The sequence below is a fragment of the Phodopus roborovskii genome, unplaced genomic scaffold (assembly GCF_943737965.1).
Source record: "Phodopus roborovskii unplaced genomic scaffold, PHOROB, whole genome shotgun sequence".
Classification (NCBI taxonomy): domain Eukaryota; kingdom Metazoa; phylum Chordata; class Mammalia; order Rodentia; family Cricetidae; genus Phodopus; species Phodopus roborovskii.
In genome coordinates this window covers 16,549,200-16,562,480 of record NW_026126517.1, presented here as the reverse complement: position 1 = coordinate 16,562,480, position 13,281 = coordinate 16,549,200, and the positions used below count along the sequence as shown (strand labels likewise).

The 13,281-nt window shown below is 36.6% G+C and overlaps 1 protein-coding gene across 1 annotated transcript; it reads right to left on the bottom strand.

Annotated features, from left to right (window-relative positions):
- Positions 1–11,074: 11,074 nt before the first annotated feature.
- On the bottom strand, positions 11,075–12,007 carry LOC127231566 (olfactory receptor 8B3). The gene has a single exon (XM_051197172.1). It carries the CDS (start codon positions 12,005–12,007, stop codon positions 11,075–11,077), a length of 933 nt encoding a protein of 310 aa, XP_051053129.1.
- Between the last annotated feature and the right edge of the window lie 1,274 nt (positions 12,008–13,281).

Genomic DNA, 13,281 nt, shown 5'->3' with positions numbered 1-13,281 from the left:
CAATTTCTGAATTGCAGAACATTATTTGTGATTAAGGCTTTAAGTCTTTTTTTGGAAGCAGAGTAAAGGCCCTTGAACTGCAGGATGTGTGGGCTTATAAGCAGGATAGAATGTCCAGACCCTTCCTCAAAGGAGAGCATTTAAATAAAAGAAGGAGCTGAGAATATTTTATTAAACCCTGGATCATGAACCTTATTTCCTGAGGGACCCACAATTATACTCATCCTTTCCATTCACTCTAGAGATTGTACAGCTCCCAGTGCAGATTGAGAGATAGACTCTTGCATCTCCAATTATGTTGAGTTTGGGTTCTTCCTCTCCTGCTTCCTGCAGTTAAGTGAGAATTACCCAAAGATCCTGCTCCTGATGAAATTCTGTGTATGAAAGTTGAAAGTTGTTGAGGATTATAGAGAGGAACCCCCAGTGCTAAACCACCAGAAACAACATGGATGCCATTTTTATAAATATATTTCTGAAAAACAATTACACCAGCAGCCATACTAGCATGGAAGGAAAAAAACAAACAAAAACTCATGGGAGCTGAAAACAAATGAAGAATGAAGGAGTGGAAAAAAAGATGGCTTTTTTCACAGAGAAACTAGTTATTCAATATTAATATTAAGTGACCAACTATGAACTTGTTTATAAAGAAGCATTATTAGATAGACTGAGAGGTTGCATTTAATTCTTTAGGAAAATATATTGATATATATAACAATGATGAAAGATATAGAGGTCCTTTATTTTGCAGAGATCATGGAGTTGTTCATGGGAAGAGTTGAAAGCATCAAAAGAAAATATTTACTTTCTAAAATCAAAAATACTAAAATATATGAATAAAAATTCTAGACTATTTTAAGAAAATAAAATATAACTGCATCAAGGACCCAGTCCTTTTCTGCTTCTCCAAGTACTCCCATGCTCACCTTTTAACTTCATCTCAAATTAATGGCCTATCTCCTTGCCTTTCTTTTCCTTATTAAATTAATTATATATAACTAATTCTATAATAAAACATAAATTATATAAAATATTGTTTATGTACAAATGTTAATTCATATATTAATAATCTATGTTGTATTAATATGTTAACTATATTATATATATTATAAAATATAAATTAAATAAATGTGAATTAACTCATTCTAAAACAAATATGATTTTAGCCCTCCTCTGTTGTAATATTTTATATAGATAATACAGTTATATATGTTCATGTGACAGGAATGTAGGAAAATAAAGAGATCTGATAAATACAGGATTACAGAATGAAAAATGGTCTAATGAGCAGGTATGGAGAAAATTTACTCAGTGAGTCACAGGTTTTATATTAAAATCTTAGTCACATATTTCATATAGTGCCATCTATAAAGATTAATAATTTTGATCTGAAGTTGTTATTTAACAGATTTGTATGTGACATTCATATATAAAAACTTTAAGAATTTTTTTATCCAATGTAAAATATGTTAACTATTCAAAAGTAAGCCTTTCAATATTTGAAAAAGTAAAGATTTATAAAATCTATATATTCTATTAGGAAGATGGTAGACAAACACTGAACACCAGGAAACAAATGCCAGCAGGATGTATTTCAAATTCATGTAACTCACACAATCTAGAAAAGTATTTAAATCAATTAATCAGGATACACAAGTGTTTGTATGTTCTAAGCTTGAAGGACATTCTCTTTTGTCTATGCATAAAAAATAAAACTGTTACATTTGAAAGTGGCCTTTCTCATGGGAAGTAAATTATACAGAATGATGAAACAGATCAAGAGACCTCTTGCTTATTATCGATCATTCTATGCTTCCCTAATAAAAATATTTATCATATTCTCATTTGTCTTTTGGATAGAGTGTGCACCCTGGATATTGGCTGGACAGTTTCATTTCAGTTCATCCAACTGAGACTGAATTAAATTTGAGTGGATACAACATACATTGGACTCCATTCATTCTAGAGTACCTATATGTGTCCCCCTTTGGCATACACATTTAGATGAAGCATTTTAAACAAAATAACTTGACAGTATGCAGTTTATTTGGATATTCTCAGACAAATGTGTTAGTACTTTGTAAGCATTATCTTTAAAAAAGTATCCCTTCTGGCCCTACTATAATTGAACCCCAGTGAATGTCACTGTTTGTAGATTATGCACCGCGGACCCCCAAAAGTGACTTGAAGCCCTGCATAAGACTCTTCTAGAGTTAAAACTTTATAGCTATTCCATGAAGAAACATTAATAATTTCAACTTAAATTGATTTGTTCCATTTGAAGTGAATGAGTTTCTTTTCAAAACTTAGGAATCTCAGTAGCTACTTGAATCTCCCTTACTTATTTTAGTGTGTAAAGGAAAAATATAATTATGTTGGCCAATCAAGGTCACATCATCATAAACTTTCAGAAACCAACTCAGCATTGGTGGCAAGTGTCTTTAGTCCCATTGCTTGGGAGGCAGAGGCAGATGGATCTCTGTGAGTTCAAAGCCAGCCAGGTCTACAATGTGAGTTCCAGGACTGTTACACAGATTAACCACAGTCTGCCCTATTAAAACTGAAACATGTTGTAAAATCTTTTTTGGTTCCATTGTCTTCTACATTAAATTAAAGGATGAGTGAGATATTTAAACATTGTTTTCTTTCTTTTCTTTGTTTCTTTTTCTTTTTATTCTTTTTTTTTTTTTTTTTTTTTTTTGCTTATGATAAATCTACTCAGATATTGTCAGTTTAAATTACAAATTATAAGGTTCATAGGTCTATTCTCTCTGAAGGATTTCAAAAGAATCCGTTTTCATTAGCACATTGACAACTCTGCATACACAGAATGCACAGCTGCCCAAAGTTACAATGGGACTTTACCATTTCCACAATTTCACATCCTATGAGACATGTGTACTATTGAAGAATAATGTTGGACTGCATCCATGGGAGCCCTTCCAGATGGACCAGCCCATCCAGAGTCTGCCTGAATCCTAGTCCCACCTCCACCCACACCCACGGGAGGGAGTAAGTGTGGGCCTGTTTCCTGCCTGCCTTCCAGGTCCCTACTTGTAGCTTCCTGAGGCCTGGGGCCTGGAAATGCATGTAAGAAGCTTTCCCAGCAGAGCAGCCTGTACAGACTCTGCCAGCATCCCAGTCCCACCTCCAAGCATAGTAGGAGGTAAGCTTAGGCCTGCTTCTGGAGTGCTTTCTAGGGCCTGCTTGGAGCTTCCTGAGGCCTGGGACTTGCCCACACATGGGGGAGCTCCTTCTGGTGGACTAGCCCATACAGAGCCTGCCAGAGTCCAGGTCCTTCCTCCACCCATGGGAGGAGCCCACCTTCCAGTGCCCTGGTGGAGTCTCTTGAGGTCTGGGGACTAAGTGAAGGAGCCTGTCCCAGGGGACCATAATATCTGGACTCTGCCTGCATCCTAATTCTACCTCCACCCAACAGAGGAGGTAAGTGTGGCCCTGTTTTCAGTCTTCCAGGGCCCTGCTTGGAGCCTCTTGAGGCTTGGGGACTGTGCAGGCAAAGAGGAACCCATCCCAGTGGTTCTGCTAATACAGAGTCTGCCAACATCCTGGTCCCACCTGTAGTCACTGAATTCCCACCACCACCCACTGGATGAAAATAGCCATCAGAGAAATGGACCTGCTTCCACTCACCAGAAGAGACCTTGGTCCTTTACCCACCAGGAAAGGGAGAGACCCCCAATAGCACACACTGGGGGAAGGGATGGGTAGACCACAGCATAAGAACACAGTCAACAACAGAAAGATCAATATGATGCCACCAGAGTATAGGGACTCCATACCAGCAAGACTTGAACATCTCAATTCAGATGAAGCAGAAGAGAATGATTCTAAAAACAACTGAGAACATCAAAGAAGTAATAAGAAAATCCCTTAAGGAAATGAAAGAAAAAACAAACAAAAAATTCAAGAAATGGAGGAAAAGACAAATCAAAAATTACAAGAAACAATTCAAAGAGTACAAGTCTCGAAAGTGAAATAGAAAAAAAGGAAAAAAAACAGTGTGGGAATGCTGGAAATAGAAATCCTAGGCAAACAATCAGGAACTACAGATGCCAGCATAACCAACCAAATACAAAAGATGTAAGAGAGAATCTCAGGCATTGAAGATAAACCAGAAAGAAAATCTTAAGTCTAAAAATTCCCTCACACAAAATATCAAGGAATATGAGACACTGTGAAAAGAACAAACCTAAGAATAACAGGTATAGAAGAAGGTAAAGAAACCCAACTCAAAGATGCAGAAAATATATTCAACAAAATCATAGAAAAAAAAACTTTCCCAAAATAAAGAAAAGCATGCCAATGAAAGTACAAAAAGCTTACAGAACACCAAATAGAGTGGACCACAAAAAAAGTCCTGTGACCACGCAATAATCAAAACACCAAACATACAAAATAAAGAAAGAATATTGAGCACAGCAAAGGAAAAAGGCCAAGTAAGATATAAGGGCAAACCTATCAGAATTACATCTGAATTCTACATGGAAACTCTGAAGGCCAGAGGGTCCTGGATAGATATTCTACAAAAACTAAGAAACCACTGATGCCAGTCCAGACTACTATACCCAGCAAAGCTTTCAACCACCATAAATGGAGGAAACAAGATAATCCATGACAAACCCAGATTTAAACAAAACATATCAAGTAATCCTGCCCTACAGAAAGTTCTGTAAGGAAAACTCCAAAACAAAAACACAGTCAATAGATAATCCCACTTTACCAACAACCCAAAGAAAAAAGGGGGAAATCCACACACAATACCACCACCAACAACAATAAATCCAAAACAAAGAGAATTAACAATGAATGGTCATCAATATCCCTCAATATTAATGGTCTTAACTCACCTATAAAAAGACACAGACTAACAGAATGGCTACAAAGACTTCTGCTGAATACAAGAAACACACCTCAACTTCAAAGACAGATGTTACCTGAAAGTTAAGGGTGGGGAAAAGATTTTTCCAATCAAATGAACCCAAGAAAAAGGTGAGTGTAGCAATCCTAATATTTACAAATTAGATTTTAAAATCAATAAAAAGAGATGAAAGTCATTCCTTATACATCACATGAGAACTCAAGTAAGATGAAGTCTCAGTTTTGAACATCTATGCCCCAAATACACAGGCACCCACATTCTTAAAAGAAATATTACTAAAAATCAAATTGCACATAAAACCTCACACACTCATAGTGGAAGATTTCAACATCCCATTCTCAACACCAGACAGGTCCAGCAAACAGGAACTTAACAAAGAAACAATGGAACTAACAGAAGTTCTGTCCAAATTGGGATTAAGAGACATTTATAGAACATTCCATCCTAACACAAAAGTGTATACATTCTTCTCAGTGCCACATGGAACCTTCTCTAAAATCAACAACATACTCATCAATAGAGAAAAACTCAATAGGAAAAACAAAACAAAACAAAAAAAAAAAAAAAAAAAAAAAAAAAAAAAAAACAAAAACAAAAACAAAAAAAAAAAAAAAAAAAAAAAAACACCAGTACACCAGTATCTTATCAGACCACCAAGGTTAAAAGTTAGAATTCAACAACACAAATCCCAAAACCTAAATCTCATGGAAATTGAACAATGAGCAATTGCCTCATTTTGGGTCAAGGAAGAAATAAAGGAAAATATGAAATTAAACACTTCCTAGAATTCAATGAGAATGAAGTCCCAAACTTATGGGACACTTTGAAAGCAGTGCTAAAAGAAAAGTTCATAGCACTAAGTGTCCACATGAAGAAACTAGGAAAGAGTCACATTAGAGAATTAACAGCACAACTGGAAGCTCTAGGGGAAAAAAAAAAAGCAAACTTACTCTGGAGGAGTACATGCCAGGAAATAATCAAATTGAAGATGAAATCAATAAGGTAGAAACAAGGAAAGCCATATAAACAATCAGTGTAACAATTAGTTGGTTCTTTGAGAAAATCAACAAGATAAACAAACCTTTATCCAAACTAACCTAAACACAGAGAGAGAAAATGAAAATTTAAAAAGTCAGATATAAAAAGTGGGACATAACAATAAACACTGATGAGGCAATCCAGAGAATCTTCAGGTCATACTTTGAAAACCTGTCCTCCACAAAATTTGAAAATTTAAGGGAAATGGACAATTTTCTGGATAGATATCACTTACCAAAACTAATTCAAGAACAGAAAAACAATTAAAATAGATCTATAACCACTAATGAAATAGAAACAGTCAACAAAAGTCTCCCAACCCCCCCCCCAAAAAAAACCTCAGTGCCAGACTGTTTCAGTGAAAATTATAATACCAATACTCCTCAAAGTGTTCCACATAATATAAGCAGAAGGGAGATTGCCAAATTCTTTTTTACAAGGTAATAATTACCTTGATACCTAAGCCACACAAAGACACAACTAAGAAAGAGTACTACAGACCAATAACCCTCATAAACATTGATGTAAAAATACTCAATAAAATACTGGCAAAACAAAGCCAAGAACACATCAGAGAAATCATCTACCATGACCAAGTAGGATTCATCCCAGGGATGCAGGGATGGTCCAAACATATGAAAATCCATCAATGTAATCCCCCATATAAACAAACTAAACAAGAAAAACCACATGATAATCTCATTAGGTGCTGAAACACTTTGACAAAATCCAATACCTCTTCATGATTAAGATATTGGAGAGATCAGAGATCACACCTAAACATAATAAAAGCAAGTAACAACCAAAATCAAACTAAATGAAGAGAAATTCAAATGTATTTACTCTAAAATCAGGAACAAAGCAAGGCTAACTACTCTCTCCATATCTCTTACATATTGTATTTGAAGAACTACCTAGAGCAATGAGAAAACAAAAGGAGACCAAGGGGATTCAAACTGGAAAGGAAGAAGTCAAACTTTCACTATTTGCAGATGAGATGATACTTTACATAAGTGACCTGAAAAACTCTACCAGGGAACTCCTACAGCTGATAAACACCTTCAGCAAAGTTGCAGGATACAAGATAAACTCAGAAAAATCAGTAGCCATACTATATACACAAAATAAAAGGGCTGACAAAGAAATCACCCATTACAATAGGCACATACAAGATAAAGTATCTTGGGGCATTGCTAACCAAACAAATAAAAAACCTATATAATAAAAACATTGAGTCTTTAAAGAGAGAAAATAAAGGAGATACCAAAAAAAAAAAAAAAAAAAAAAAAAAAAAAGGAAAGATCTCCCATGGTCTTGGATAGGTAGGTTAAACATAGTAAAAATGGCAATCTTGCCAAAAGCAATCTGCAGATTCAATGCAATTCCCAGCATAATTCTTCACAGACCTTGAAAGAACAATACTGATCTTTATATGGAAAAACAAAAGACACATGATAGCCAAAACAATCCTGTACAATAATGGAAGTTCTGGAGCCATCACTATCCCTGACTTTAAGCCCTTTTATAGAGCTATTGTCCTGAAAACAGCTTGGTATTGGCACAAAAATAGGTAGACAAAAGGAGCCAAATTGAAAACCCTGATACTAACCCATACACCTATGAACACCTGATTTTTGACAAAGATAGTACAATTATATAATGGGGGAAAAAAGCATCTTCAACAAATAGTGCTGGGGTAACTGGATGCTGGCATGTTAAAGATTGCAGATTTATCGATATCTGTCACCATACACAAAACTTAAGTCTAAATGAATCAAAGGCCTCAACATAAATCCAGCCACACTGAACCTCTTAGAAGAGAAAGTGAGAAGTACTCTTGAATGCTTCTTGAACAAAACACCAGTAGCACAGACACTGATATCAACAATTAATTAATGGGACCCCCTGAAATTGAAAAGCTTCTGTAAGGCAATGGACACAGCTAACAAGTCAAAACAGCAGCCCACGGAATGGGAAAAGATACTTACCAACCCTACATCTGACAGAGGGCTGATCTCCAAAATATACAAAGAACTTGAGTAGCTAGTTACCAAAACACCAAAGAATCCAATTAAAAAGTGGAATAAAGAACTAAACAGAGAATTCTCAATAGAGGAATCTAAAATGGCTTAAAGACACTTAAGAAAGTGCTCAACATCCTTAGCCATCAGGGAAATACACATCAAAACAATTCTGAGATACCATCTTATTCTTGTCAGAATGGCGAAAATCAAAAACACCAAAGACAGTTTATGCTGGAGAGGATGTGGAGAAAGGGGTACACTTCTCTACTGCTTGTCGGAGTATAAACTCATGTAGTTACTTTGGAAATCAGTATGGGGGTTCCTCGGTAACCACCAGTCATTCCACTCTTAGGCATATTCATATAACAAGAACATCTGTTCAACTATGTTCACAGCAGAATTATTTGTAATAGCCAGAACCTGGAAGCAACCTAAATGCCCCTCAATTGAAGAATGGTTGGAGGAAAAGTGGTACATTTACAAAATGGAGCACTACTCAGTAGAAATAACAACAACAACAACAACAACAACAACAACAACAACAATAATAATAATAATAATAATAATAATAATAATAATAATGGACTCGAATTTTGCAGGCAAATGGATGGAACTAGAAAGAACCATACCTAGTAAGGTAACCCAGTCAATAAATACAAACATGGTATGTACTCACTCATATATGGATTTTAGAGATAGAGCAATGAATTACCAGCCTAAAATCCACACCACCAGAAAAGCTAGGAAACAAGGAGGACCCTAAGAAGATGTTCATTGTCACCCAAAGAAGGGGAAAGGAACAAGATCACTGAGCCAATTGGGAGCATGGTGGGAGGGGAGATGGAGTTAGGAGAAAGAGAAGGGGAGAAGAGGTGGGCAGAGATGGGCATGATGGAGCAGGAAGATTGAGTTGGGGAAAGAATAGAGGAGAACAAGAAACAAAGATACCATAATAGAGGGATCAATTATAGGTTTTAAGAGAAATCTGACATTAGGGAAATGTCCAGAGATGTACAAGGATAACCCCAACTAACAATCTAAGTAATAGTTTAGAGGCTACATTAAATGCCCTTTCCCAATATTGAGATTGATGACTACCTTATATGCCACCCTAGAGCCTTCATTTAGTATCTGATGGAAGCAGAACCAGACATCCACAGCTAACCACTGAGCTGAACTCCTGGGATTCATTTGCAGATAGGGAGAAGTGATGAGCAAAGAGGTTAAGACCATGCAGGACAACCCACAGAAAGAGCAGAAATGAGAAAGTTGGAACTCATTGACCCAGTCTGACAGCTAGGGAACCAACATAGGACTGAATCAGGCACCCTGAATGTGGGTGCCAATAGGAGGCCCAGGAAGTCCATGGGGCCTCTGGTAGTGGAACCAGTATCTCTCCCTAGTTCATGGACTTTGGGAGTCCATTTTCTATGGAGGGTTACTCTCTCAGCCCAGATACATGAAGGAAGGGCTAGGCCCTGCCCCAAATGTTGACAGACTTTGATGATCTTACCATCCCTGGGGTATGGAAGGTGGGATTGGGTGGGGTGTTGGTGGGAAACATAGTAATATGGGACAGAGAGGGAACTTGAAATGGTATGGAAAATAAGATTGTTTTAAAGTTACATTTTAAAAACTGAGAAAATGTTATACTTTTGATAAAACTGCTTCAGTGCTGAAGTAATGGCTCAGTGAGGACTTCTCTTACTGCTCAAGTATGGGGACCTGAGTTCAGTTCTCAAGACTCCATATAAAGCTTGGTGTGTAGCTCAAGTCTGGCATATCAATGTTTCTAATGTGGGAGGATAGGTGAATTCTTGAAAGTGAATATGGGAAACTTATCTTTGAACAACCAGAAACCCTATTCCCAAAAGAAGATCAAAAAAGAAGACTAACACCAAAGCCTTTCTGGGGTCTCCATGTGTACTTTGTGGCACAGATACATAGGCATACACACACATATACACATGCATACACACACACACACACACACACACACACACACAGAGGCATGCTCTTTGTATCTTTCTCTTAACCCAAACACATTAGAAACAACAAATTGTATTAAAATGAATTTACTTAAGTTATCAGTAATTCCATTTTAATTCTTTTTCTTATTATATGTCTTATATACCAATGTCTATGGTTTTGCAAAAAGTTCTTCGGTGAAAATGACATTGCAAATGGAAAAGGTTTGAGAAAGACTGATATAGTGTATGGTTGAATGAGTAGGCTCTATAATCATGCAATTTATATATGTTGATTAGTTTTTGCAAACTTAACACAATCTAAGTCACCTGTAAAGAAAGAAACTTAATTGAGGGATTGCTTTCACCAGATTTGCTTGTGAATTTGAGTTGATAGGCAATTTCTTGGTACATGTTTTTGGTGAGAGGGTCCAGCCTGTTGTAGGGAGTAATACTCCTGGGCAGATGTAAGCAAATCAAACCACTGAAAACAAGCCAGTGAGAAGTCCTCCATTTCTCCTGCTTCAGCTTTAGCTCCACTTCTGTGTTTTTCCATTTTCTCTTCCCTCACAGATAGACTGTGAGATGTAAGTCAAAGACTCCATTCCCCTAGTCCAAGTTGCTCTTGGCCAGTATTTTATCACAGAAGGGGAAAAGCATCCTTTGATTGAGTAAGACCAGTAGAGAGCTCCCCTCTGTGGTTTCCATTCAATACTTTCAGTCTCATAATATGGTGAAAAAATATATAAAATTTGTTTTATGATTATATACACATACATATCATGCTAAATCTTAAGTTTGTCTGGTGATAATTTCTTTCAGTTCAATGAATCAAAAAATAAAGAAATATAACATTTTTCTTAGAAGAAAAAGTGAAACACAGAGCTGTCAGTCAAATGTGTTGACTAAATACAGACTACACATGTACCAAAAAGTGTAGGCATAAAGATATATGTATCCAAACTAGGCATTGGTGGTGCACACCTTTAATCCTAGATCTGGGGAAGTAGAGGCAGATGAATCTCTGTGAATTCAAGGTGAGCCTGGTCTACAGAGCTAGTTCCAGGATAGGCTCCAAAACAATACAGATAAATCCTGTCTCAAAAAACAAAAACAAAACAAAAACAAAAGATATATGTATCCAGTCAAATTTTCCACCTTGTCAAGGTTTTTCTCAGGGCAACTTTAACATCTTTATTTCTCAAGCTGTAGATTAAGGGATTCATCATAGGAACTACATTGGTATAAAAAACAGAAGAGATTTTTGCCACATCTATAGATATAGCAGAAGATGGTTTGAAATACATAAATGCACCTGAACCAAAAAACAGAGAGACAGCAATGATGTGGGAGCTGCAAGTGCTGAAAGCCTTGGACCTGCCCTCGGAGGAACTGATGCGGAAGATGCTGGAAAGGATGAAACCATAGGAGATAAAAATGGTAGGAGTGGGAATAATAATGTTAATGATGACTACAATGTAAGCTACAAGCTTATTAACATAAGTGCTAGTGCAGGAGAGCTGGAGCAATGGGAGGATGTCACAGAAATAGTGGTTGATGGTATTTGTATCACAGAATGTCAATCTCAACATGCATGTAGTGTGAGCTACAGCATCAGAAAATGCCATCAAATATGAACCAAGCATTAGATTTAAACACACTTGATAGGACATGACACTGTTATATAAAAGTGGATTACAGATAGCCACATAGCGATCATAGGCCATTGAAGTCAGCACATAGCATTCAGAAACAACAAAAAAACAGAAGAAATAGAGCTGAGTCATACATTGTATATAGGAAATGGCATTATTTCTTAATATGAAGTTCATCAACATTTTGGGGGTGAAAACAGAAGAATAACAAAAGTCTATAAAGGACAAGTTAAAGAGGAAAAAGTACATAGGCGTGTGAAGATGAGAATTTAGTAAAACTAGAATCATCAAACCCAAATTTCCCAATGCAGTGACCAAATACATTGCTAGAAAAATGAAAAATAATGGCATTTGGAGATCAGGCTGCTCTGTTAATCCTATCAGAATGAATTCAGTCACCAAAGAGACATTTACTGAGTCCATTCTTCTCTAAGGCAGTCTGTGGACTCAAGAAAAAGAGTTGCATTAGAGGATGATCCACTAGTCATCTATCCTTCCTACCTGTGATGTATATTCTTGGAATGTTTTTGCTAGCCCCAACTATGTGTATATAATTAGACAAGAGCAAATTGTCTTACAGTCATGGACCAGCAGTACCAAATTTCAGTTTTATTTTTTGATAAGAAAACACCTGCAAGAGATGAAGAAGAAAATGCAATAAGAATGATTCAACCTTCTCCCACCTAATTTGTTCTTTACTAGAGTGCTCTCTACATCAACAAATTCTGAAGTAGATGCCTTGGTAAGCCAAAGCTGGCTTCTGCTGCTACAGATTGTCCCCTTCTATGGTATGAATGATAAGTATGTGTAATATGAAACTATAAGAAGAAGATTGATGTATCAGCTCCTAAAATCCTGAAGATCTAAATCCTTGTCATACATAAGAACCCTAACAGAGATGTTGCAATTCCAATAACTGTCAATACTCTCTAATCCCCCTGAATGCTTTCTTTCCTACTTTCTCCTAGTCTCAAGTTGTATAGGATGGGGAAGAAACAGCATTGCTAAAACCCATCCTATATTAGGAAATTCATTACTATGCCTGGAATCCATGTCTCTCTCTCTCTCTCTCTCTCTCTCTCTCTCTCTCTCTCTCTCTCTCTCTATTTTCTCTCTCTCTGGTTCTTTTCTCATACAATACAACCCAAACACAGCTCCTCTCCTTCCACTCCTCCCAGCTACCTAGCACCTTCCTTTCCACTCTTCCTCTGCTTCCCTTCAGAAAGGCACAGGTCTCCAAGAGACAACAACTAAACATGATAAAACAAGGTACAATAAGACAAGACAAAAGCCCTCATATTGAGTCTATATAAGGTGACCCAAAGGAGGAAAAGAGTTCCAAGAGCAGGCAAAAGAGTCAGAAACACACCCATTCCCATTGTTATACAAACCTCAAAGATCTCTTAGGTTACTATTTATCCCTGTTTATCTGGTAGATATATTTCAGATTCCAAGGGTTCATATCTCATCATTTTTACAATATTTAGTCAAAACTTAATGTTTGAAGTTTTCTGGGATGATTTCCAAATTTTAGAAATTATTTGAGATTAATACTTTAAGTCTTTACTGGAAAAAAATGGTCTATAACAATATCATCACACTGCCAGTTGACATAGCTCTGAGGATTTCATGTGAACTTACCTACAGAATAATTTGCTTATAAACAGGTGGCATCAGTGTGCCTACCTTTTCCGCAG